The sequence below is a fragment of the Orycteropus afer genome, unplaced genomic scaffold (genome assembly GCF_000298275.1).
Source record: "Orycteropus afer afer isolate SDZICR_OR568_19922 unplaced genomic scaffold, OryAfe1.0 scaffold00001, whole genome shotgun sequence".
Taxonomy (NCBI): Eukaryota; Metazoa; Chordata; class Mammalia; order Tubulidentata; family Orycteropodidae; genus Orycteropus; species Orycteropus afer.
Genome location: NW_006921588.1, coordinates 5,694,102 through 5,717,039, shown reverse-complemented (window position 1 = coordinate 5,717,039; position 22,938 = coordinate 5,694,102). Strand labels below are relative to the sequence as shown.

The following is a 22,938-nucleotide window of genomic DNA, read 5'->3' as shown; positions in this document are numbered from 1 at the left end:
CCTTGCCTAATTAACCTCCAGTAAAACGCTGAATAGAAGCAGTGAGAGTAGTCATCTAGTTTGGAATATGGATTTACTTAATAACTTATCAGGGTAATTTATTAAAATGTTAGTTTATGATAACTTGATGCTATAGAAGAATCAAAGAGTAAGAGCTTCTCTTCTCTATACACTTGAGTCCTGGAAACCTCAGGACTTCCTTTCACCTACAGCAAAGCTGAGGTTTTTCTTGTCATCTGTCTGAGAAGAAAGTTTTTTAAAATTATCTAAGTATCACTTATGGTTACCTTATATAATTTTATTTATTGTTTCTCCCTCACTTCAATATAAGCTCCATAAAGAGCAAGGATCTAGTCTATTTTGTTTACCATAGTATTCTAGCACTGTAATTAATATTCAGTGAGGTATTATAGGAAGGAGCTCTGGGGCGCAGTGCCTAAGGCACTTGACTGCTAACCAGAAGGTTGGTGGTTCAAACTCACTAGGCTCTCCATGGAAGGAAAATGGGCAATCTACTTCTGTAAAGATTTATTACCTCTGAAACCCAGTGGGGGTCACTGTGAGTCAGAATCAACCTGATGGCTGTGATTTTTTTTTTAACCTGGTTTGATGTACTATAGAAATTCAGAGAAGGATATATAGATATAGATATATAGATATAGATATAGATATATAGTGTCTATGGTAGTTAAAGCTGTATGTCAACTTGGCTGAGTAGCTGCCTTAGGGATGTGGTCTGCTTCCCATATATAAGAAGCAGCTTAGGGAGAGGTCTCTAGCTTATGGCATGCTTGAACCCTGTATGTAGCCATGTCGTTGTTCAGCAGCCTGCCATGCTCTGACAACCTTGGGACTTTCAATGGACTTGAATTAACAGCCTGCTATGTGGTTTGGTAACATTGGGACTGTGCCTTTTTACTTGTCAACCTTGGGCTTGTCAGCCTCAGCAGCCAGCAGCTGTCTGAGTAAAGAAAAGCCTCTAGCGTCAGTGGGCCAGAAGCAGGAGACAGAGCTGAAGCCCAAGGTTAAGGGGCTTTCACCCAGCCCCTAGAGCCTGGCACTTTGAACTCAGACTTAAATCCTCCAAACTGTAAGAGAATAAACTGTTGTTTGTTAAGGCCATCCCATTTGTGGTATATTCTTCTCAGAGCAGTACTAAGAAACCAAAACAGTGTCAGATAAATATTTAGTACAGCATGGACTTAGTTAAAATATAGGACTGATTCAGTCAGATTTAAATGCAACAGGTCGCCTTTATTTTAAGCCTTTTTTGTTTGGAAAAAAAAATCTTTGGTAAATTAAAGTCTCTCAATCATTTTTGACAACTTGGATTCTCACTTGCTAAGAATTGAGTGTATTTAAGTGTCAAAAATATATAACTCTATTGGCAATATCTATGTATTATTACTTAATCAATATGAAATTGCTCCATCTGTGAGTTCTGGCCAGTCACTGAGAGGCAGAACTTCCTGGCGTGCTCTGATTGCACTGTCAGGTACATGCGCCATGCCTGGATCATGTGACCAAAAGTTACATTCTATACAGTTTGATGTAGTCCTGCTACCTTATCCAAAGATGGTCATTTTGTTCTTATTCCTAAAAGTGTATTTTAGCTAATTAAAAAAACATATATATTAATAATCATAATTCTATGTTTATTCCCTTCTGAAAACAGATTCATCTAAAATGGACATGAAAAAAGAAAGAAATGGTAAGATAAATAAATATTTAGTGCATTTTAAAATATTACTGAATATGCAAAAGCTTTGCATATAGTGTATCATCTACAAAACAATCTGTCACATGGGTATCACATTTCATAAATTTTCTCTCCCCATAGTGATTTACTGATATTCCTCTTAACTTTGGGGAGTTTTCCCTGGTTTTTTTTTTTTTTTAAATTGGAGGTGATGTGTAGAGATGCAAAGTGAGAGGAAATAAAGATCAAGAGCTCAAAGAGGAAATCAAGTCCAGGGACACAATCCTGGGAGTCATCAACTATAGGTGGTAAATGAAGCCACTGAGAATAAAAAGAAAAGGTCCAAGGAAGAGCCCCACGGCTCATTTAGAGGTCAAGACATGAGAAGTTTCCAAAGGAGACTGCCGAAGAGTAGTAAGAGAGGTAGATGGAAAAACAGGAGCATATGCTATCACAAAAACCAAGGGAAGAGAGTATTTTTAAGAGAAGGAAGTGGCCCAAAGTGTCAAATAATATTGAGAGGGAAGTGAGCTGAAAATTGAAAAACACCCATTGCATTTAGTGACATACTGCCTTTTTATGAGCCTATTTTACTGTTTTTTTTTTCAATTTCAAAGAATTATTTCCTACTACAAAACATTTGAATAAAATGGAAAATAATTTAAACAAAAAATAGGTTATTTTATTACAAGACTATTTTGCAGATTAACTTAAATATTCAAATATTTAACACTTTTGATGTTACTTATTTTTCTTAACTTATAAAGAATTATTAATAATCAGACATCCAAGTTAAGTAAGAAAAATTGAATTTCCTGAATTAATCCTTTTAGTGTTAAATTTGGGGCTTTTATACCATACGATACCAATTTCTGTTATAATGGGATTCAACTACAGTATGTTAATTAGTAGTTTGGTTTATAGGAGGAAATGTCAACAGCACAGGTTGGAGAGATGTTACTCCACTTAGTTTAAAATGTATCTAATCAGTCATTAGAGTTTTGGTATGAATGAATATTCAAGGGTAAAATTGATTGTTATATTTGTAAAAAGTGTTATATATAACCAAATCCACTTCAAACCTGTGGCTGGCATATTTTTCAAATGAGACATACATTTTAGAAATGTTACATGTTCTACCACTGAAGAAATTGTCCATCATTCTAGGTCCAACACCTCTACACCTGGCTGCACAGGCCTGCTCACTAGAAGCAACCATCTGTCTACTCTGTTTCAAAGCAGATTACACACTCTCTGAAAAAAGAGGCTGGATGCCGATTCATTTTGCTGCTTTCTATGACAATATCTGCATCATCATTGCTCTTTGTCGGAAGGACCCTAGTTTGCTAGAAGCTGAGGCAACAGCTGAGTAAGTTATTAAGCATTTGTAGGAATATAAATTTCTTCTTTTCACAGCTTCCCCATCCATTAAAACTAAAAGGCATGTGCAGAATTGGTATGACTTGAAAGGCTGTGTAAAGTTTACTTGCTATCCTTCCTGGTATCTTCTCCTACCTCTTACCTTAAGAATATGTAAAGACTGAGACTTCTATTAACCTATCCAGGTTTCTGAAATCATAGGAGTAAGTTATAGGGACTTTTATAGTATGGTAAACCACATATTAATTTATCAGGTTAACCACTTAGTGCCCTGCAAGAAGCCTGAGACTAGGGAAAAGAAAGTTGCTTTAAATTAGACTCTACACAACAAATAGGCAGTTCTAGAGCTCCAGACTAAAGAGAATAGGAGTTAGATGAGAGATATCTCAAAAACCAAACTCCCCACCATGAGTTGATTTTGACCCACAGCAACCCCCACTGGGTTTCCAAGGCTATAAATCTTTATGGAAGCAGGCTGCCTCATGTTTCTTCTGCAGAATGGTTTGTGGGTTACAACCATGAAGCTTTGGTTGGCAGCCAAATGCCTTAACCACTACAACACCAGAGCTCATCTAATAGACTCCAACTAGAAACCAGAACCCCTAATAAAGTCTTGAATAATGGATTATGGAGAAACCATGGAATATGGAGACCTGAGTTCAATTTCTGGTCCTGTCATTTCCTGGCAAAGTGATTTTGAGCAAAAGGGGGCTAACAGGCTGGGTCAAGTATAAAAGATCAAACAATTGGACATGAGAGGTAGACGTAATAAACTATCTGTAAATATAAAATAAATGCAAAGGATATTTACAGAGGAACATTAGCAAGTCTGAGATCTATGTGGAAAAAACTGAGGAGTGTGACCATGCTAGTGTGTATGAATACGGAGCACAGAAGAAGCTATGACAAGGAGATGAAAGATTAGGACGGAGATGGTGATTAACACGGCCATTGAACTGACAGGAAGAGACATGTTAGTGAGGCAATGCATGAGCTAGAACAATGGGAGAGGGCCCAACTGGACAGGAACAATAGAAATAGGCATTGGAAAAAATAATATAATTTGATAGCATAAGTTTCAAATGAGGAAAATCAGATTGATGGTGTTAGAAGTGATCTTTATTCCTACATTAAGTAGGAGAAATAAAGCAACAGGAGAGCAGTCTTGTTAAAATGGAAAAGGGAGGAAGAAGAAATTTGTTTATCCATAAAGGAGAAGAGTTTCTCCAGGGCCCAGGAAAAGGAGGATAGAGGGGAGGCTTGGGGCCAGTTGAATGGAGCTAAGAGTTCAAAGGCAAGCATCAAGAGGAAGGGTTTTAGCTAAGAGGGGAAGGTGCAGGGTATAAGGACAAAGGAAAGATTAAGGTAATGTGAAATGGTGAAAGGGGAAGTTGAGGGAAACTATATATCAAGACTAGGCAAGACTGTGCTAGACTCCTAATTTAACCCTTACACCAACACTGCCAGGTGCCAGGTTACCCTGTTTTTTTTTTTTATTTTATTTTTTTATTTTTTTTTAACAAATCAAGAAAGTAACCAGTTTACTTAAGATCATACTGATAGTCTTAGTTATGATTAGTTAAGATACCATTTAAGCTGCTGTAACTAACAAACTGAAAAATATGGCAGTTTAAACAAGATAAATAAGTAGTTCTGTCTCATGTAAAGTCTGAACTGCAGATCCAGGGCTAGTGTAATGGCCTGACAGTATCAAAGATCCATTTTCTTGCTCTTTAATATGTGGCTTCTATATCACAGGGCAAAACGACACCTACCGCTTCTGTTATCATGTGTGTATCCTAGCCATAAGAAGAAAAGTAATGACACACTCCTGTCCCTCTGCAGACATGCTCATGAAACATCTACTAACACCCTACTGACCAAAGTTAGTTGTTTTCACATAAAGGAGGCTGGGAAATGTCATAGTTGGCTGGATAGCCGTGTGTTCAATCCAAAAATCTTTACAAAGAAGCAGATAACGAATTTTTGAGAAAAACTGTCAGGTTCTGCCACAATGAGAAAGGTGGGATTTAAGAGTTAGACAAGAAGTCTGAAGAACTTGGTTTTGAACCTTAGTTTCATCATTTTTAAAATGAGCTGATACTTGCCTTAATTTTTGATTGACTCATAGACTTGTTAAAAGGGTTAGACAGGATAGTGTAAACTATGTATATTATGAACTCTGTGTATTACTAATTTTTGGACAAATTATAAGGCATGATAATTAAATTGGGAGGCAGCAAAGGAGCAAATACTAAAGACAAGAGTATTAGAGGGGCAAGTCTGTTTACATGTGGAATACAGAGAACAAGAATCTTTAGGAAGAGAAGGTGATGCTATGTCAGAATTCTGCCAACAGCAATTTGAGTAGCTGAACAGAAATGTATTGGACTTTGTATGTATGCTTACTTACTATTATGTGTCTCTGGGTTTTTAGGAATCAGTGTACTCCACTGTTACTTGCTGCCACTTCAGGAGCACTGGACACTATCCAGTACCTACTTTCGATTGGTGCTAATTGGAGAAAAACAGATATTAAGGGAAATAATATAATTCATTTATCAGTGCTAACCTTTCACACAGAGGTTCTCAAGCACATAATAGAGTTAAATATTCCTGAACTCCCAGTTTGGAAAACTTTGGTAGGTGAGTACACAATCTCTTCCTAAATAAATGTTCTGATTATTATTCAGTTTAATTATTGATTCTGACTTTGAAATAATACCTGAATCATATTTTAAACATTTAAAATTATGAAATAATATTTTTAAAGTAAAACCCAGAAATACCCATAACGCTGAGCTGCATTTTGTGGGCAAAAATTTTATCTCTGAATTAAAAGAAAATATATATGACCCAAACAGACTATATTTTACACACTTTTTTGAAAAAAAAAACCTCCAACAATTTTCCAAAAGTCCAATCTCCATCACAAATCTCCATCACAAAAAGTGAATTTAAAACAGTGGAAAGGAAAGGAGGGAAGACATTAAAATATGAATACAAATGATTCCCTCCAATTTATTTCTTTCCTCCTTATTTTAGAGACAAAGGCAGCAACATCTGTCCTCCTATTTTGATAAATATTTTGTGAAAAATTCAGTTTGAGATATTCTCCCCAAAAGTTTTATTCAACCTAGCCAGAAATATTATAAGAGCGAGGGTTAATAGGCCAACTAAATGTATACATTCAATTTTAGTTCCTCCCAAGACCCTACTAAAAATACATAGAGATTAAATAATAACAAAAGCAGCAGCAGACAAGCTTACAAGAGAAAACAAGAAAGTATACAACAAAATATTGTAAGACAGAAACAGACAGGCAAGTCTCAGGACGAAGCAGACCAGAGAAAATCATTTCAAGCCACAAGTAGGAAAGCTGAGAATCTCCCTAACCCATACCATTTAGTTGTTGTTCATAGCTACCCTATGTACAACAAAATGAAATACTGCCCGATCCTGTACTGTCCTCACAATTGTTTTAGTCACTGTGGATGACAAGAAAGAGAAGCCCCAAAATGGAAACTGTGCACCCAGGGTAGAGAAAAAGTATGAGATAAATTACTAATAGTTATAAAGAAAACTGAAAACAAAAACAAAAACTCTCATAGAGACCCCTCTTGGGTTTCCAAGGCGGTATCTCTACAGAAGTAGATTGCCCAATCTTCCTTCCAAGGAGTGGCTGGTAGGTTTGAACCGCCAGCCTTATGGTTAGCGTCAAATGCCTTAGGCACTACACCACCAGAGAACTAAGCAGATGAAAAAAAAAAAAAAAAGAAATTCTTACCTCCAGGAAAAGCAAAAATTAAGAAAGAAGACATTACTGTGCTACACTACAATACTCAACTGTGCATAATATTTGTATCAGAAAGTGTTTTCAGTTTTGTGTACTTATCAATCATTATATCTTAGTCTGTTTAGGAGGACCTAAGAGGACCATCCCTTTACTTTTAATAGCCTGAAACTACTGCAAATACCTACCTTCATGGTAGGATGCTCTGGCCCCTAATAGGGATAGCTTAGTGGCACAAGAAACTTCTGACAGCCATTGCTTCCTACAGTTATCGTTGAGAAGCCCTGATAATGACGCAATCATAACAATAAGCCATGAACATCTGGCCACTGCTTCTTTGTTTTGTGCCCTAGAATAGCTTTCTCTCTCCATAATGTAGATTTTCACTATAGGTTTAAAAAAAAAAAAATCTGTTGAAGTTTATTAGAGGTCTCCAAGATTAGCTTTTGAGAGTGGAAGCTGCATTTTCAAGAGTTATGGAATGATCCAGCCAAGGTAGGAGTCAGGACCAAATTTGGTATTGGAAGGGCTAGAAAAAGAGACAAGGAAAAAAAGATTTCTATGCATTTTTCTTGCACCATAAACACTTATTAGAATATATGTATTGGTTATTTTCTTCTCATTTGGAGATAAGTTCATTGAAGATTTAAAAAAAAATTTTGTATCTTCTTTACATTCATGGGCAGCTCTGGTGATGTAGTGCTTAAGGCATTTGACTGCTACCAGAAGGCTGGCGGTTCAAACCCACCGGCCACTCCTTGGAAAGAAGGTTGGGCGATCTACTTCCCTAGCGATACCACTTCGGAAACCCAAGGAGGGGTCACTATGAGTCGGATCCGACTCCACGGCAGTGAGTTGAACTTACATTCATGAAATGTATAAAGCCTCATACATAGAGTGGATATTAAACTTTTAAAGATCGTAATGTAGTTTAGTTTGGAATCTTTGAAAACTCAAATTTAAATCTTATTCAACAACTGATTTCAGGCAAAGGAGACATGTACTATTTTTCAAGAGAATTTAAACCATGTGGCCAGCAAATCTAAGTCGTTCAAACCAAAGATAAAGAATTTCAGGATATTCTTCACTTATTATATAGACTACAAACTTCAAAGATCATGGGTATATATAATTTGTTCAGCACCTCAGAGAGGGCTATGCACACTAGAGAATGTAATGAACGTATGTGGATAGTGACGGTGGTGATCTTAACACTTGGCTTCTTTTGCCCTGCACATAAATAGAATCAATCATTCCATTGACCACTTTATGTTTTTCTGTTAAATACTTATCAGAAATGTTGCAGTCTGAAAGCTATAAACGAAGGATGATGGCCATCATGTCTTTAGAAGTAATTTGCTTAGCACATGATCGATACTGGGAATATATTTTGGATGCAGGTAATGCAAAGTCTATTCACTATCTTTTGATTATGCTACTTTGTGTATAGGTGTAATATACTCAGATCAATTACTTTAAAATACATTTTTCACTCTAGAGGCAACTTTTTAGTTGATTTTAAGTTTCTTTTTCTTTTTTCCTAAGATTATTTCCTTTATATGTCAATCTTTCCTTTTCAGTTGGAAGCTGGACAGTATAAAAACATTACATTAATTCTATTTTCCTAAAAGTTTATAAACTTAAAAAAGGTATTAAATTCCTTTACATACTACCTCTTATATGTACTTTTCTTTAGAAGACTAGTTCTTTTTCATATAAATAATTTTATAATATTGTTCTGGTTGGTTTCCTAGTGCTGGTCTGACAGGAACATACCACAAATGGGATGGCTTTAACAAACTGGAGTTTATTCTCTTACAGTTTGGAGGCTTTAAGTTCAAGTTCAAAGTGCCAGGCTCTAGGGGCTGGGTGAAAGCCCCTCAGCTTTGGGCTTCAGCTCTGCCTCCAGCTCCTGGCCCACTGAAGCTAGAGGCTTTTCTTCACTCAGACAGCTGCTGGCTGCTGAGGCTGACAAGCCCAAGGTTGGCAAGTAAAAGGCACAGTCCCGATGTTAACCAAAGCACATGGCAGGCCATTAATTCAAGTCCATTTAAGTCCCCCAGTCAGCAGAGCATGGCCGGTTGCTGAACAATGACACAGACCACTCAACAAGGCCCAGCCAAGTTGACACACAAACATAACCATCACAAATATTATTTGCTGATTATTTATATATTGCCATGCCCATAAACATTATTTAAATCATATCATAAACAAGTCATACTTTTTCTTTGTGTCTTCATTATAGGCACCATTCCTGCCTTAATCAATCTATTAAAAGGTTCCAAAATAAAATTACAGTGCAAAGCAGTTGGTTTATTGAGTAATATCTCAACCCATGTACCTGTAGTGCATGCTTTGGTAGAGGCAGAAGGGATCCCAGCTCTGATCAACCTACTGTCTTCTGAAGAACCTGAACTGCACTCTCGTTGTGCTGTCATTCTATACGACATTGCTCAACTTGGAAACAAGGATGTCATTGCCAGATATGTAAGTTATTTTCCCACAGCCTAATTTGACCCACAGTAATTCCCTCATATGATAGAAAGATAGAGACCCATGCCCATATTAGGCAGTGACAAAACTCAGGAAAGAATACCAGCCTTAATGAGGATGGCAAGAGTAAAGCACAGCCCAGCATACAGCATGAGTGTCAGCACAGTTGGCCATTGCTTACATTTAAAAATAGTATTTTGTGTTGTATACATTCAATTACCAATCCAATATCCACAATGGCAAATATTTCAAATGGAGCACTGTATTCAAATTATTTTACTGCGTTGCTTCATTTTACAAAATATTTATTAAACATTACAGTGAACCTACAGCCTTAAAGTATTTTTTATATAAAGGGGGCTATTTTGAAATATATCTGTAGGACACTTATGTTAATGTTAATGGATAAGATTTGCTCAAAGTAGTGTTAATTGTCAGTGTGCGGTATCAGTGCAGACACATTTGTTTATGAACAATCATTCTCTCCTAAATAACCAGGTATCTACATCAAGAAAAATTATAGACTTGAGTCACTATATAAAGATTGCATATATTTTAAATTTAATTGTAATTATATTTTTAAATTAATTTTTAGGATGGAATCCCAGCTCTGATCAATCTCCTAGAGTTGAATATACAAAATGTGCTGGTAAATGTAATGAACTGTATACGAGTATTATGCATAGGAAATGAAGACAATCAAAGAGCAGTGAGAGACCACAAAGGCATCAAATATCTTATCACATTTCTGAGTTCTGATTCCGGTGAGCCCTTATCTCTGTATTTTTCTAAAATGGCCAGATATATTACATGAGATTGGACTTGTCTCTTATGAACAGATGCCCTGGATTTATATTAGAATGGATCTATAAATATATAATATCACCTGAACAGCTGGAACATTTAAACTGTTGGCTTTTTGAAAGAGATTCAACACCCAGAAGAATGTTTATTTATTATTTTTAATGTTCGATTAAGCTTGTTTATAAAGAATATTAGTGAACAGATAGAATATTAGAAAGATATTGATGTTCATGAAGAATGGAAAAAAAATGTTTTAATGCCAAACAAAAGTTCTGGATATTTTTTAATAGTTAAACTATGTTAAATATATCTCTATCTAACTCTATTTAAAAAAAAAATAGTGGCAGGATTAAACCAAATGCTTGAATGTGTTTGAGTGAATGAGAATCTGGACAGTTTTCTTTCTTTTTTCTGTTCTTCATTATTCTCTGTAAACAATCTATGTTTAGTTTTATAATATGGGAAACTAAATGCTGAATTTTAAAGACTCTCACTTTTCAAAAAAAATTTTTAACTGTTTTTTTAATTCATTTGAAGATGTGTTGAAGGCTGTATCTTCTGCTACAATTGCTGAGGTTGCACGTGACAACAGAGAAGTTCAGGATGCCATGGCTATGGAAGGAGTGATTCCTCCTCTGGTGGTTCTATTTAAAGGGAAACAACTTAGTGTTCAAATGAAGGGTGCAATGGCTGTAGAATCACTGGCAAGTTACAACCCTGCCATACAGAAAGCATTTCTGGAAAAGTCATTAACTAAGTATCTTTTAAAACTCCTAAAGGTAGGAATTTTATGATAAGTTATCATTTTTTGTAGAAAAAGTATTCCATTTTCAATTTTGTTAAATGAATAGAATATTAAAATAAGTTCTGGAATAAACATTTATAAAATATACCTAAACTCACTCACTGCCGTCAAGTCAGTTCTGACTCATAGTCGACCCTGCCTTGGATTTCTGAGGTGGTGTCTCCACCGAAGTAGATTACCCAGTCTTCCTTCCGAGGAGTGGCTGGTGGGTTTGAACCGACACTAAAGTGTTCAACAAATGCTTATTGAATTAATGGATATGTTTTTTTAAAAAATAGGCATTTAAAGTAGATGTTAAAGAACAAGGAGCTGTAGCACTTTGGGCCTTGGCAGGACAAACATTAAAACAACAAAAGTATATGGCGGAACAGATTGGATACAACTTTATAATAAACATGCTTTTGTCACCATCAGCTAAAATGCAGTATGTTGGTAAGTTATTTTCTATACATAAATCTGGACAATGTAACCAGGGAATTGGATTATCCAACATATCTTTTTCTTTTCTTTATTAGGAGGTGAAGCAGTCATAGCTCTAAGTAAGGACAGCAGAATGCATCAAAATCAAATATGTGAAGGGAATGGAATTGCACCTTTGGTTCGCTTATTAAGAATTAGTAAAATAGCTGAAGGCACTCTTCTTAGTGTCATCAGAGCAGTGGGATCCATTTGCATTGGTTTGTAACTTCATTCTCAATTTCCTAAATGTCAATAAAAAAAGAAAGCACTTAGGTAGAGAGGTAGAAATTAATCTTTTCTTCTCTAACCCACTGTTAGAGCCCTAAAGAATATTTAATCTAACATAGGCTATTATAATGTTTTGTTTCTCCAAGACTTTGGTTTTGGAAAAATGATGTAATTAAGAATTTTATGTAAGTTTTGCTCTTGAACTCAGGTTAAAAAGGGAAATGGCGGCAATGAGCCTTGCCTATTTTGACTTAAGGAAGCTTATTTCCTAAGTTTAAGAGGGAAATATTTGGTCTTTTGAATCTCAAGAACTACACATTTTTCAGGATATGGAAGATAAGAGTTTCCAATGCTGGGGTATATTTTTCAATTTCAGTCTTTCTATAAAGGTTCTTTCACAGCTTATAAATTAGCCACTAGGTCTAGCTGTTTTCCTCTAGAAGCTGTATCATTTTAGCTCTTGTACTTAGATGATGATCCATTTTGAGTAAATTTTTTTATATGGTCAAAATTTTTTTTTTTTTTTGCATTCAGCTACCCAATTGCTTTAGCATCATTTATTGAAAATATTTAATTACCTAACCATGTTTGTAAAAAATCAATTGATGAGCTATGCAGGACCATTTCTGGACTATTTATTCTGTTCCTTTTATCCATATGTCTGTCTTTATGCCATACTCATTGTCTTGTTTAAAGGTTTTTAATAAATTTGAAAACAAAATTTATTTTAAGTGCAGTTCTAGATGCTAGAAGTCCCAAATCAGAATGTGGGCAGGTCCATGCTCTCTCTAAAGGCTCTAGAGAAAGATTCTTTCTTTTCTCTCCCACCTGCTGGTAGCCCCAGTCATTCCTTGGTTTGCAGCTGCAGCGTTCATATGGAGATTTTCCTTCTCTGTCTCTCTGTTTCAAAGATATTGGGATTAGCCCTGCGATTTAAAGTATTACATAATAGTAAGCTCATCTCTTTTTTTAGTATATATAAAACTCTAACTGCTGTCGAGTTGAATCTGTCTCATAGCGACCCCTCCTTGGGTTTCCGAGACCCCTCCTTGGGTTTCCGAGGCCGTATTACTACGGAAGTAGATTGCCCAACCTTCCTTCCGAGGATTGCCTGGTGGGTTTGAACCACCAGCCTTCTAGTTAGCAGTCAAGTGCCTTAGGCACTACGTCACCAGAGCTACTGTTGTTGTTGTTATGTGCCGTCGAGTCGGCCCCCACTCATAGCGACCCCTCCTTGGGTTTCCGAGGCAGTATCACTATGGAAGTAGGATTGCCCAACCTTCCTTCCGAGGAGTGGCTGGTGGGTTTGAACCGCCAGCCGTCTGGTTAGCAGGCAAGTGTCTTAGCCACTATGCTAACAGAGCTCCCCACCAGAGCTACTAGTATGTGTAATTTAAGGGATCCAGAAATTCATTTAGCTAGGTTATTTATTCTAATCAATTTTTTATGAAAACAATCGCAAGTGTAAGCTTATATACCTCATACATAGTAATTCTTCAAATAAATGATAACTTCCACCATTATTAATATTTTATGTCAGAATGACATTTCTAATTTCTTTGTTTTGTGACAATTAGAAAGCCATTCACACTTGTAATTCTTCATGTTTATTGACCTTTGCCTTCTGAAAAATTAATTCCTATTAAAATTGCTTCCATATAGCATTTCTTTTTTGTAATTACTAACCATACCTTAGGACACTTTATCAACCAAAAATATCAAGCTATTTGACTTTACCGTTTAGGAAATGGGGAAAAAATTCTCATTGACATATGGACTCTTACAGGTGTTGCCCACACAAGCAATCCCATCAGTCAACAATATGTTGCAGAGGAAAATGCCTTTCCAGTACTTATTCAACTACTAAGAAATCACCCTTCTCCTAACATTAAGGTATATATAAAAGTTTTTAATTTTGTTCTAATAAAAATTAATGGAAATATTACTTAAATCATTTCTATCTATGGAAGTTCACAAACACAATAAAAATATTTAATCTTTCACATAGAATCCCAGACTTTTTTGCAAAAAAAAGTTTGGATAAACTATAAAATAGTAGTAAATTTTATAAAAATGTGATGTCTTCCAAGATAACAAGAAAGTGGCATGGCATTGCTAATCAAAGAACTTTTATTCCTCAGATAGTTGATTATTTATTGACAGAAATTCTTCCTTTCTTTCCAGGGGATAAATGGGTGTGTGTGACTTATATGGCAATATTTCTCACATATAAATGAATCCTGGCCGTGCTACATCATCAAAGGAGTCCTGCCTTCCACAAGGCAGCTGGTGTTGACTGGCAGTAATTGTTTGTTTTTTTAATCAAGCATGGACAGTATGAAGGATTAATATAGGTTTCTAAAGAGACATTCACTCTTCTATTTATTTCTAGTAAAACATCTACAATAACAGATAAAAATGTAATAGACATTCACATGTATTCAAAGTCTTTTACTGAGGTTTTTGTAAACTCTGGACATCCATAGCTGTCCGGGAAGGAAGTTTTAACATTTTCTCCTCTCAGTTTGGTATTGGCTTTGGTGGAAGGGAGGAAATAGAAATAGCATATGGGAAAAATATGTAAAGAAATACAACATTATTTTTTAAAATGAAATGTATCTGTTATGAGAAAAAATTTATAAATTGTATGTCCTTTTGGTTTATTAAAGATTTTATTAGGTAGTTGAATAGGGAAACAGAAGGAAGAAATGGACACAACACGTGGTTTGAATTACTTGAGTCAACAGAACCCGCACTGACTTCCAAAGCAGCAGTACGTTTTATGGGGAATGCCACATAGAGATGTATTTTTATTTTAAAGCATGCAGTGTCATGGCAAACAGCTTACTGCAACTGCGTCCATATATATTCAACATATATTTTCAGTGAGTTCTAAAATTTGTTAAAACAGAACATAAATACATTTCAGTATGTTTCATCAAACTTAGTATTTTTGCAATAATTTAATAATCATGTTTTTCAAATTCCTAAGTTTTCATAGGAATGCTTAGTATAGTACTTTGAAAAACGTCTATTGAGTCCTTGGAAGAAACAATGTTCATTTACATCTTCCTAATGGGCTTCAGAATGTACATTGAATGACTCCAGACCAGGAAGAGCAAAAAAAAAAAAAAATATATTTTTCAGGCATTCCATCAAACCTTCGTTATCTCAAGATCAGCAGCTAAAAACCAGCTCAAAACAATCTTTTAACCCATGCCAGAATTTTTATATATATATATGTATGTATATGTATATGTATATATGGGATGCAATCATATACTTTGGATAAGATCTTTTTACATGTCCTGCTGGGCCCTGGTTGCCTCCTTCCAGGCCCTCAAATGTGGCCCTGTACACATTAGGAAGGATATTCCCCTAGCTGTTAAAAATTATATGGGATATTCCTCCAAAATTATAAAGCCACTCTAAATACTACTCAGAGAATTGCAATCAATGGAATTTATTTTAGCAGGTGTTATAATATAGTTCCAAATGTATCTAATATAAATATCTGTACAATTAAATATGTCATCTGATAAAGCATGAGTGAAAAATAAATTAATTTCTGAAAACCATAAATTTAGGTTGAAGTGGCATTTTCCTTGGCATGTATTGTCCTAAGGAATGACATGTTACAGAATGAATTACAAGAAACTGAAGGTTTTAAGTATGATGATGTTCTTTATCTTCTTCACTCCCCAGATAAGGTAATACCTTTTTTATAAAATGTACATATAAAAGAAAATGGTTTTTAGACCACACCCACCAAGCCTTTTTTATGGTGATATTTAAATGTGTTATTTAAGAAAATAAATGTACGATATCTCATTGAAGGTCATTAGTTTGAAATGGTGCAATAACAACCTGCTGCTGTTGAGTTAATTTGGAGTCAGAGTACCCTTCTGACAGACTAGAACCAATCAATAAGGTTTCCAAGGCTGGAAATCTTTAAAGAAGCAAACTGATACATTTTTCTCCCACTGAGTGGCTGGTAGGTTCAAACTGTCAACTTTTTGGTTAACCATTGTGCCTCCAGGGCTCATTTGATGTTATGTTGTTGTTGTTACGTACTATGAGTTACGCTATGTTGTTACATGCTGTCCAATTGAACCCGACTCATAGTGAACACTCCTTGGGTTTTCGAGGCGGTATCACTACAGAAGTAGATTGCCCAACCTTCCTTCTGAGGAGTGGCTGGTGGGTTTGCACCACCAGCCTTTTGGTTAGCAGTCAAGTGCCTTAGGTACTACACTACCAGAGCTCCCTTGATATAATAATACGACTCCAAATTTTTTCATGGAGTCCTTGGGTGGTACAAACAGTTAATGTACTCGGTTGCTAACTGAAAGGATGACAGTTCAAGTCCACCAATAGGCACCTTGGAAGAAAGGCCTGGCCTACTTCTGAAAAATCAACTACCGAAAACCCTATGAAGCACAGCTCTAGTCTAACATATCTGAGCTCTCCATGAGCTGGAACTGACTCAGTGGCAACTGGTGTATTTTTCACGGTTGTCCCATTTCATCTTTGACATTCACCAATATTACTGCCTGTTAAAGAGCCATGCAGCAAATCTCTTCTGTCCTTGATGCATCAAATCTTTAATTTAATTTTATGTCCTTTCAATCCTCAACCATCCACTTTTCACCTTTTATTTTAAAGTGTGCTTCTCAAACTATGGGAGCTCTGGTGGTGTAGTGCCTAAGGCATTTGACTGCTAACCAGAAAGCTGGCAGTTCAAACCCACCAGCCACTCCTTAGAAGGAAGATTGGGCAATCTACTTCCGTAGTGAAGTGGAAACCCAAGGAAGGGTCGCTACGAGTCAGACCCAACTCGATGGCAGTGATTTTTTTTTTTTTCTCCTCAAACTATTTGTGATAAAGGAATGTTTCTTTCCCCTTCCAATTTTTTATGGGGGGATAGTTACAAAAAAAAAAAAAAAAAAAAACACCTTTTTATTTTGAAATAATATATCCTTTATCCAGCTTTCCCAAACACCAACCCTGAAATTAATACTGATACAATACTACTATCTACAGATCTTAAATTTCACCAGTTTTCTCACCAAGGTCTTTTTCTTATTACAGAATCTAAGTCAGAATCCCACATTTAGTTGTCATGTCTCCTTCAATCTGTGAAGTTCATTCCTTCTTTTGTCTTTCATGATTTTGACATGCTCAGAAGTCCAGGCCAGTCTTTGTAGACTGCTCCTCAATTTGAGTTTATCCTATGTTTTCTCATGATTAAATTGAAGTTATGAATTTTGGGCAAGAACCACAGAAGTAATGTTGTGCCCTGCCCAGTGAATCACAGCAGGGGGTCCATGGTGTTACTATGTCTCATTACTGGGAATGTTAACTTCAATTACTTGGTTAAAGTGGTGGCCTTCATATTTCTCCACTATAACATTAACAAATGTATCGAGAAGAGCTACTTTTAGACTATGAAAATATTCTGTTAATGCATCACACTCTTTCCCACCAATTTTAGCATCCAATGATACCTATAACAATTATTACTGTGATGTTCTTGCCTAATGGTGATTTAAAATTTTCCCCTTCTTCTACATTTATAAATTGGTATTCAACGGTTCCTTTTAAATGCTTATTCTCTTATCCTGTCACAGATCATTTTGTGGACTGCTGCTTTTCCATGTGCCACACTTAAAATAACACTAAAGCATCTCAGAGCTTTTGTTTTCTTCAGTGCATTTAACAATCACGGAAGAAAATTGTCAGCTATATATCTCTTCAAGTTTTAGGAGATTTTAGGGCGAGAAAAGGGCAGTCATGAGGAGAAATAAAGTCACTGTACTATTATGTTTTTAATATAGAATTTTACTTTAATGGGATACACATAGAGATTGAGAAGTATTGCTGTAATAGTAAAGGAAATAATAGGGTGAGAAGACTGAATTCACATCTGATTGGCCTTTAAGCCACCTTTTCCCTGTCTCCTCTGTTCCTTCCACACTTTACTCTCATTGCCCTGTTGCTCATATACACTTTTCTTCTACCACACATCCTTCCACTGTCAGCTTTTCTCCTTCATCTCCTAGTCTTTTATAGCCTGCTTTCCTCTCTGGACCCTAAGTTTGGCTCAAAATAGATACATACTTATAAACCAGTTCTACAGATGTAGTGAACCTTAGAGAACTAGAAGCCTTAAGGATGAGCCAAAGATTTATCTGGTCTTGGCCAAAATTTCAGTTTTAAGAATCATCAAAATGGTGAGATTTGAGTTAAAAAATATTATATAATTTCTTATACATTGTATCAAATTTGTCCCAAACTAGTTTGTTCCATAGGGCCACATCAGAACCCTTAAGGTTATAGTACTGTACTGAGTTTATTGTGTTCCTAAACATATAGAGGGAGACTTCAAATTAGCACACACCTGTTTTAGAAATTAAGGAGCTCTGGTAGCGTAGTGCATAAGGCATTCGGCTACTAACCAGAAGGTTGGAGGTTCAAACCCACCAGCCACTCTGTGGAAAGAAGACTGGATGATCTACTTTTGTAAAGATTTACTGCCTGGCAGAATTAAGTTGATGGCAGAGTTTAGTTTTCGGTTTGGTTTCAGAAATTAGAGGAGTGAGGAGGGATGTTCAGCAATTATCACTGAATGAACAGCTACATTATGGATGACAGGAATGGAATAAAAATTAAGTAAATTAACCCAGATCTGAAACTCCTACCCATGCTGATTTTGTCTACAAAAAGTTATAATAGATTAGATGTTTTTTAAAATTATAATTTGATTATCATACTATAAGTCTAAAATAAAATATGTAAAATAGTGAGAATGATTTTCACAAGCCACATAAAATTAGTCTTACCATTTTAGAGTCACTGTTACTCTACTCTTATTTAATTAAATAAAAATATAACCTAATTAATTATAAATATGCTTTTGAAGAGATTTTAGTAAGTATAAACAATGTACACTCATCTCCCATTCATAAATCATATTGGGTCTAAAGGGAAAATAAGCAACCAGTGGGTATAACCACCCTTGGTAGGAAGGTAAATGAAGGATATATGAAGTAAACAGTTGACATTTAGGAAAAATGAATGGAAAAATATGTCCTTTCTCCAGGGTTAATTTTTAGCCCCCTGAACTCGGAGTAAGCAGATCTGGTTCTAACCCTGTATCTGATACTAGCTAACGGGAGCAATCAAGCTGTGGGATTCATTTTGAAACAGTACCAGTCACTTTACAAACTAATTTATTATAGACCTGCACAGCAATAATGCAGGAGCAAAACCTACATGGAATACAAGTACAAATGGGTCGGAGAGTCCTAGCATAGCTCTCCCACTTCTACCTCACCTTGTACAAGGTGTCTTCCTTTGCTCCATTTCTGTTTACTGTTCTTTCTTACCTGACATAAGGCACTATTCTGCTGTCAGTGACCTCACTCTTTGTCCATGACTGAGACCTAGTTCCCTTTCTCCTTGACTATACTTAATATTTTCTTTTCTTTTCCATGGTCAGGTGGCTACTTTGTATAATAAGGTTTAAAGTTTAGGATTAGAGAAGGTAAGGGGCCCCAGAGACTCAGAGGTTCTGGGACTCTGAGTACCCACTGGGTGAGCTAGTAGAGGTGGGTGGAAATGCTCAGACCTGTGTACAACATAATGATCCTCTGAGGGCAGACAGCTTGACTTTTCTGGCTCGGTGCTGTGATGGTATTGCAACTAGACAATCTACCTGGTCTTCAGGTTCAATTCAACTTTTTCCCCAGCACCTCCTTAAACACTTTTTTGATTGGCTTTTCCTCGGTTTGCCCAGTCCAAGAATGTTAAACTGTGAATTAAAAAAGCAAATTATTTTCTTTTATTCCTCTTTATGTTACAATAGAATTCTACAAATGAACTTATTTTAACAGACAATGTAGATCATCTCACATGCATGAAATTCCATATATAATGTGCTATTGAAGGGAAGCTTTGAGATTTTTACCGACTCTACTTTGAAATGTTGATGTAGAAACAAAAATAAGTTGCAACAAAAATATTGAAGGTTAAAGAATACATGGAGTTTCCTGTTACCAGTTAGGTACTCATTTGCATAATCAGTAACCTAACATTCTCTTTGAGAATTAAAATGTTATTTTTTTAATCCCTGACACTATTACCTAATTCTCTATTTTATCTGTTCAATAACATTCTCGCATAACTCTGTTATCTGTTTTCCCCCAATAATGTCAAGTTTTATTCCAAGAAATAAAAATGTAATATATTTTAATGGACAAGAATTCAAAATCTATGACCTTGGACAACATGATAAACTAAGCAAGCTAAAGATAATGCATGTTTCTCCTATTTCTAGGATATCTGTTTAAGAGCAGGGTATGCATTAACTCTTTTTGCTTTCAATAATCGCTTTCAACAATACTTAATACTGGAAAGTGGAACAATGACAATATCTATTTTTGAGCCTTTTCTTGAATCAACAATTGAAACTGAGAAGGCAATGGCAGCATTTCAGGTATAAAATCACATGTTAATGCTTCAAATCAGTTTTAGTGAAAACTACAAAAATTTGGAGGTCTAGAAACATGCTTACTGATTTATAGAATTCACATGTACTGTGCACATCATCCCTCCCCTCTCATAAAAACTCTTACTAGTGATAAGGATTTCTTCATTTATAACTTTACATCTTGCAAGGCACTTTTGCCCTTATGTCTCATTTGATGCCTATAACAACTTTGTAAGGTTGATAGGCAGATAGATAGTTTATTTTCATCACCTGCATATTACATGGAAAACAGAAAAACATTTCAGTATACACTGGTTTTCTAACTTCAAATTTTTAGCTGAATATACTGATGCTTCAACTCTGTAACTATATGCTCTGGGTTCTTAGACTATCTCTCTCTTCTTTTTCTATTCTGTTTCCTTTAGGAGAATTATTTTCCATGAACCCAATACTTCCAGAGGGAGTTCTGGTAACATAGGGCCTAAGGCATTTGACTGCTAACCAGAAGGCTGGTGGTTCAAACCCACCAGTCATTCCTTGGAAGGAAGATTGGGCCATCTACTTCCGTAGAGATACCGCCTCAGAAACCCAAGGAGGGGTTGCTATGAGTCAAACTGACTCAACAGCAGTGAGTTTAGTTTAATACTTCCACGTTGCAAAAGTTGCACCCATTATAGGAAGAATATGGCCTACTCTAGTCACTGCAATGACCAGATAGGGATAAGTATTCTAAGTCCCATTCCCAGACACTTACTTCTATTAAATCCCACCAAATACCTCTCAGAGAAGTATAACCCCTCCAAAAAAAAAATTATAAAAGCTTAATTGGAGACACTAAGTAGAAGACAGTCAATGATTTTATGTGTCTTCTTCTTTTCTTTTTTTTATATTGGTTTTCAGATTATTATATTAGCTAAAGTCATTGTAGACATGGACCACATTGCTTTATGTGCAAGAGGTGTTACTATTTTAACTGACAGTCTATATTCAGATCAGAGCAATACTATTATCTTGACAGGTAAGGAATAATCAAAAGCTAATTGTATCCACATAAAATTATTTTTTAAAATAATTTTTTGTAAACTAAGCAATAATAAAACATTAAGTCTGTATCCATACTATATCACATGATTTGAAGAATGAGCTCATGTAAGTATTTCTAGATTAAGTCTACATAGAACAATGGGAGTGCACTCTGTACCCTGAACATACCTTTGAACATAGTCCTTTGGCTTTCCTAGCTATTTTTTTAAACCCCTATTTTCCTAAGACATGAAATAACAATTCAACTGTGAACTATCAACAGAATTAGGACATTGATTCAATAGTGGTGGCAGATTTATATTTACTTCTGTCTGGTTTCCTTTTGACAAATTATTCACATTTTGCTAAAAGTTAAGTATTATCCATGTTGCTATGGAACATACTCACTGCCGTCGAGTGGAATCCGACTCACAGTGACCACTCCTTGGGTTTCCAAGCTACGGAAGTAGATTGCCCAGTCTTCCTTCCAAGGAGTGGCTGGTGGGTTTGAACTGCCAGCCTTCTGGTTAGCAGTCAAATGCCTTAGGCACTATACCATCAAAACAAAATTATTCAATGGGGTTCTTGACGCACTTAAAGTTAATTGTGCAACTACATCAACTCCAGATCTAACCCTCTAGCTAGCACCTATTGTTAGCTAGGTTGGGCAATCCTACTTCCGTAGTGATACTGCCTTGGAAACCCAAGGAGGGGTCGCTATGAGTCGGGGGGCCGACTCGACGGCACATAACAACAGCAAGCACCTATAGGGGATCGATAATACACTATTTGTTTATTAACTTGATTTATCACACTCAATACAACAATAAAATAATGTCAGAACTATAGCCATACCACCACTGCCAAAAATATAAAAAATAAATAAGGTATTGTTTGCTGTTTAAAACTGAAATGGATCACTGGAGGCAACTCTTCCTGCTACCACAGAATTATAATTTTATTGAGCACATTTACTTGGCATAAAAGGAACAATCAAGCAAATGAAAACTTCTGGTGGAAACTAGCTAGGAAAAAAAAAATCTTATGTGAAAATATTATTAAATGTATTTATTAAATATTAAATAAACCTATTATTGTGCAAATTATACCCCACTATACAATTGTATGGGAGCTCTGGTAGTATAGTGCCTAAGGCACTTGACTGCTAATCAGAAGGCTGGCGGTTCAAACCCACCAGCCATTCCTCGGAAGGAAGGTTGGAAAATCTACTTCCGTAGTGATACTGCCTCAGAAACCCAAGGAGAGGTCGCTATGGGTCGGGTCTGACTCAATGGCACATAACAACAACGCAACATACAATTGTATAGGAGCTCTGGTAGCATAGTGCCTAAGACGCCTGACTGCTAACCAGAAGGCTGGTGGTTCAAACCCACCATCCACTCCTGGGAAGGAAGGTTGGGCAATGTACTTCCATAGTGATACTGCCTTGGAAACCCAAGGAGGGGTCGCTGTGAGTTGAATCTGACTCGATGGTATATAACAACAACAACATACAATTGTATGGGAACTCTGGTGGTGTAGGGCCTAAGGCATCTGACTGCTAGCCAGAAGGCTGGCAGTTCAAACCCACCAGCCACTCCTGGAACAGAAGGTTGTGCAATCTACTTCCATAGAGATACCACCTCAGAAACCCAAGGAGGGAGAGGCGGGGCAAGATGGCGGACTAGGCAGAAGGATTGCACAGACCCTCTTCAACAAAGAAAAGGGAAACCAATTAACACAGACACAGAAGATAATCT

At 36.1% G+C, this 22,938-nt stretch overlaps 1 protein-coding gene across 1 annotated transcript in view; it reads left to right on the top strand.

Annotated features, from left to right (window-relative positions):
• ANKAR (ankyrin and armadillo repeat containing) overlaps positions 1-22,938 on the top strand; it is a 73,795-nt gene that overhangs the window by 31,215 nt on the left and 19,642 nt on the right. Inside the window, exons 7-18 of the mRNA XM_007951573.2 lie at positions 2,867-3,068; positions 5,517-5,725; positions 8,168-8,272; positions 9,121-9,362; positions 9,964-10,132; positions 10,710-10,951; positions 11,256-11,409; positions 11,493-11,654; positions 13,451-13,557; positions 15,252-15,374; positions 20,003-20,161; positions 21,056-21,173. Of these exons, the coding sequence (XP_007949764.1) occupies positions 2,867-3,068; positions 5,517-5,725; positions 8,168-8,272; positions 9,121-9,362; positions 9,964-10,132; positions 10,710-10,951; positions 11,256-11,409; positions 11,493-11,654; positions 13,451-13,557; positions 15,252-15,374; positions 20,003-20,161; positions 21,056-21,173 (1,992 nt within the window). The remainder of the gene's footprint in view (positions 1-2,866; positions 3,069-5,516; positions 5,726-8,167; positions 8,273-9,120; positions 9,363-9,963; positions 10,133-10,709; positions 10,952-11,255; positions 11,410-11,492; positions 11,655-13,450; positions 13,558-15,251; positions 15,375-20,002; positions 20,162-21,055; positions 21,174-22,938) is intronic.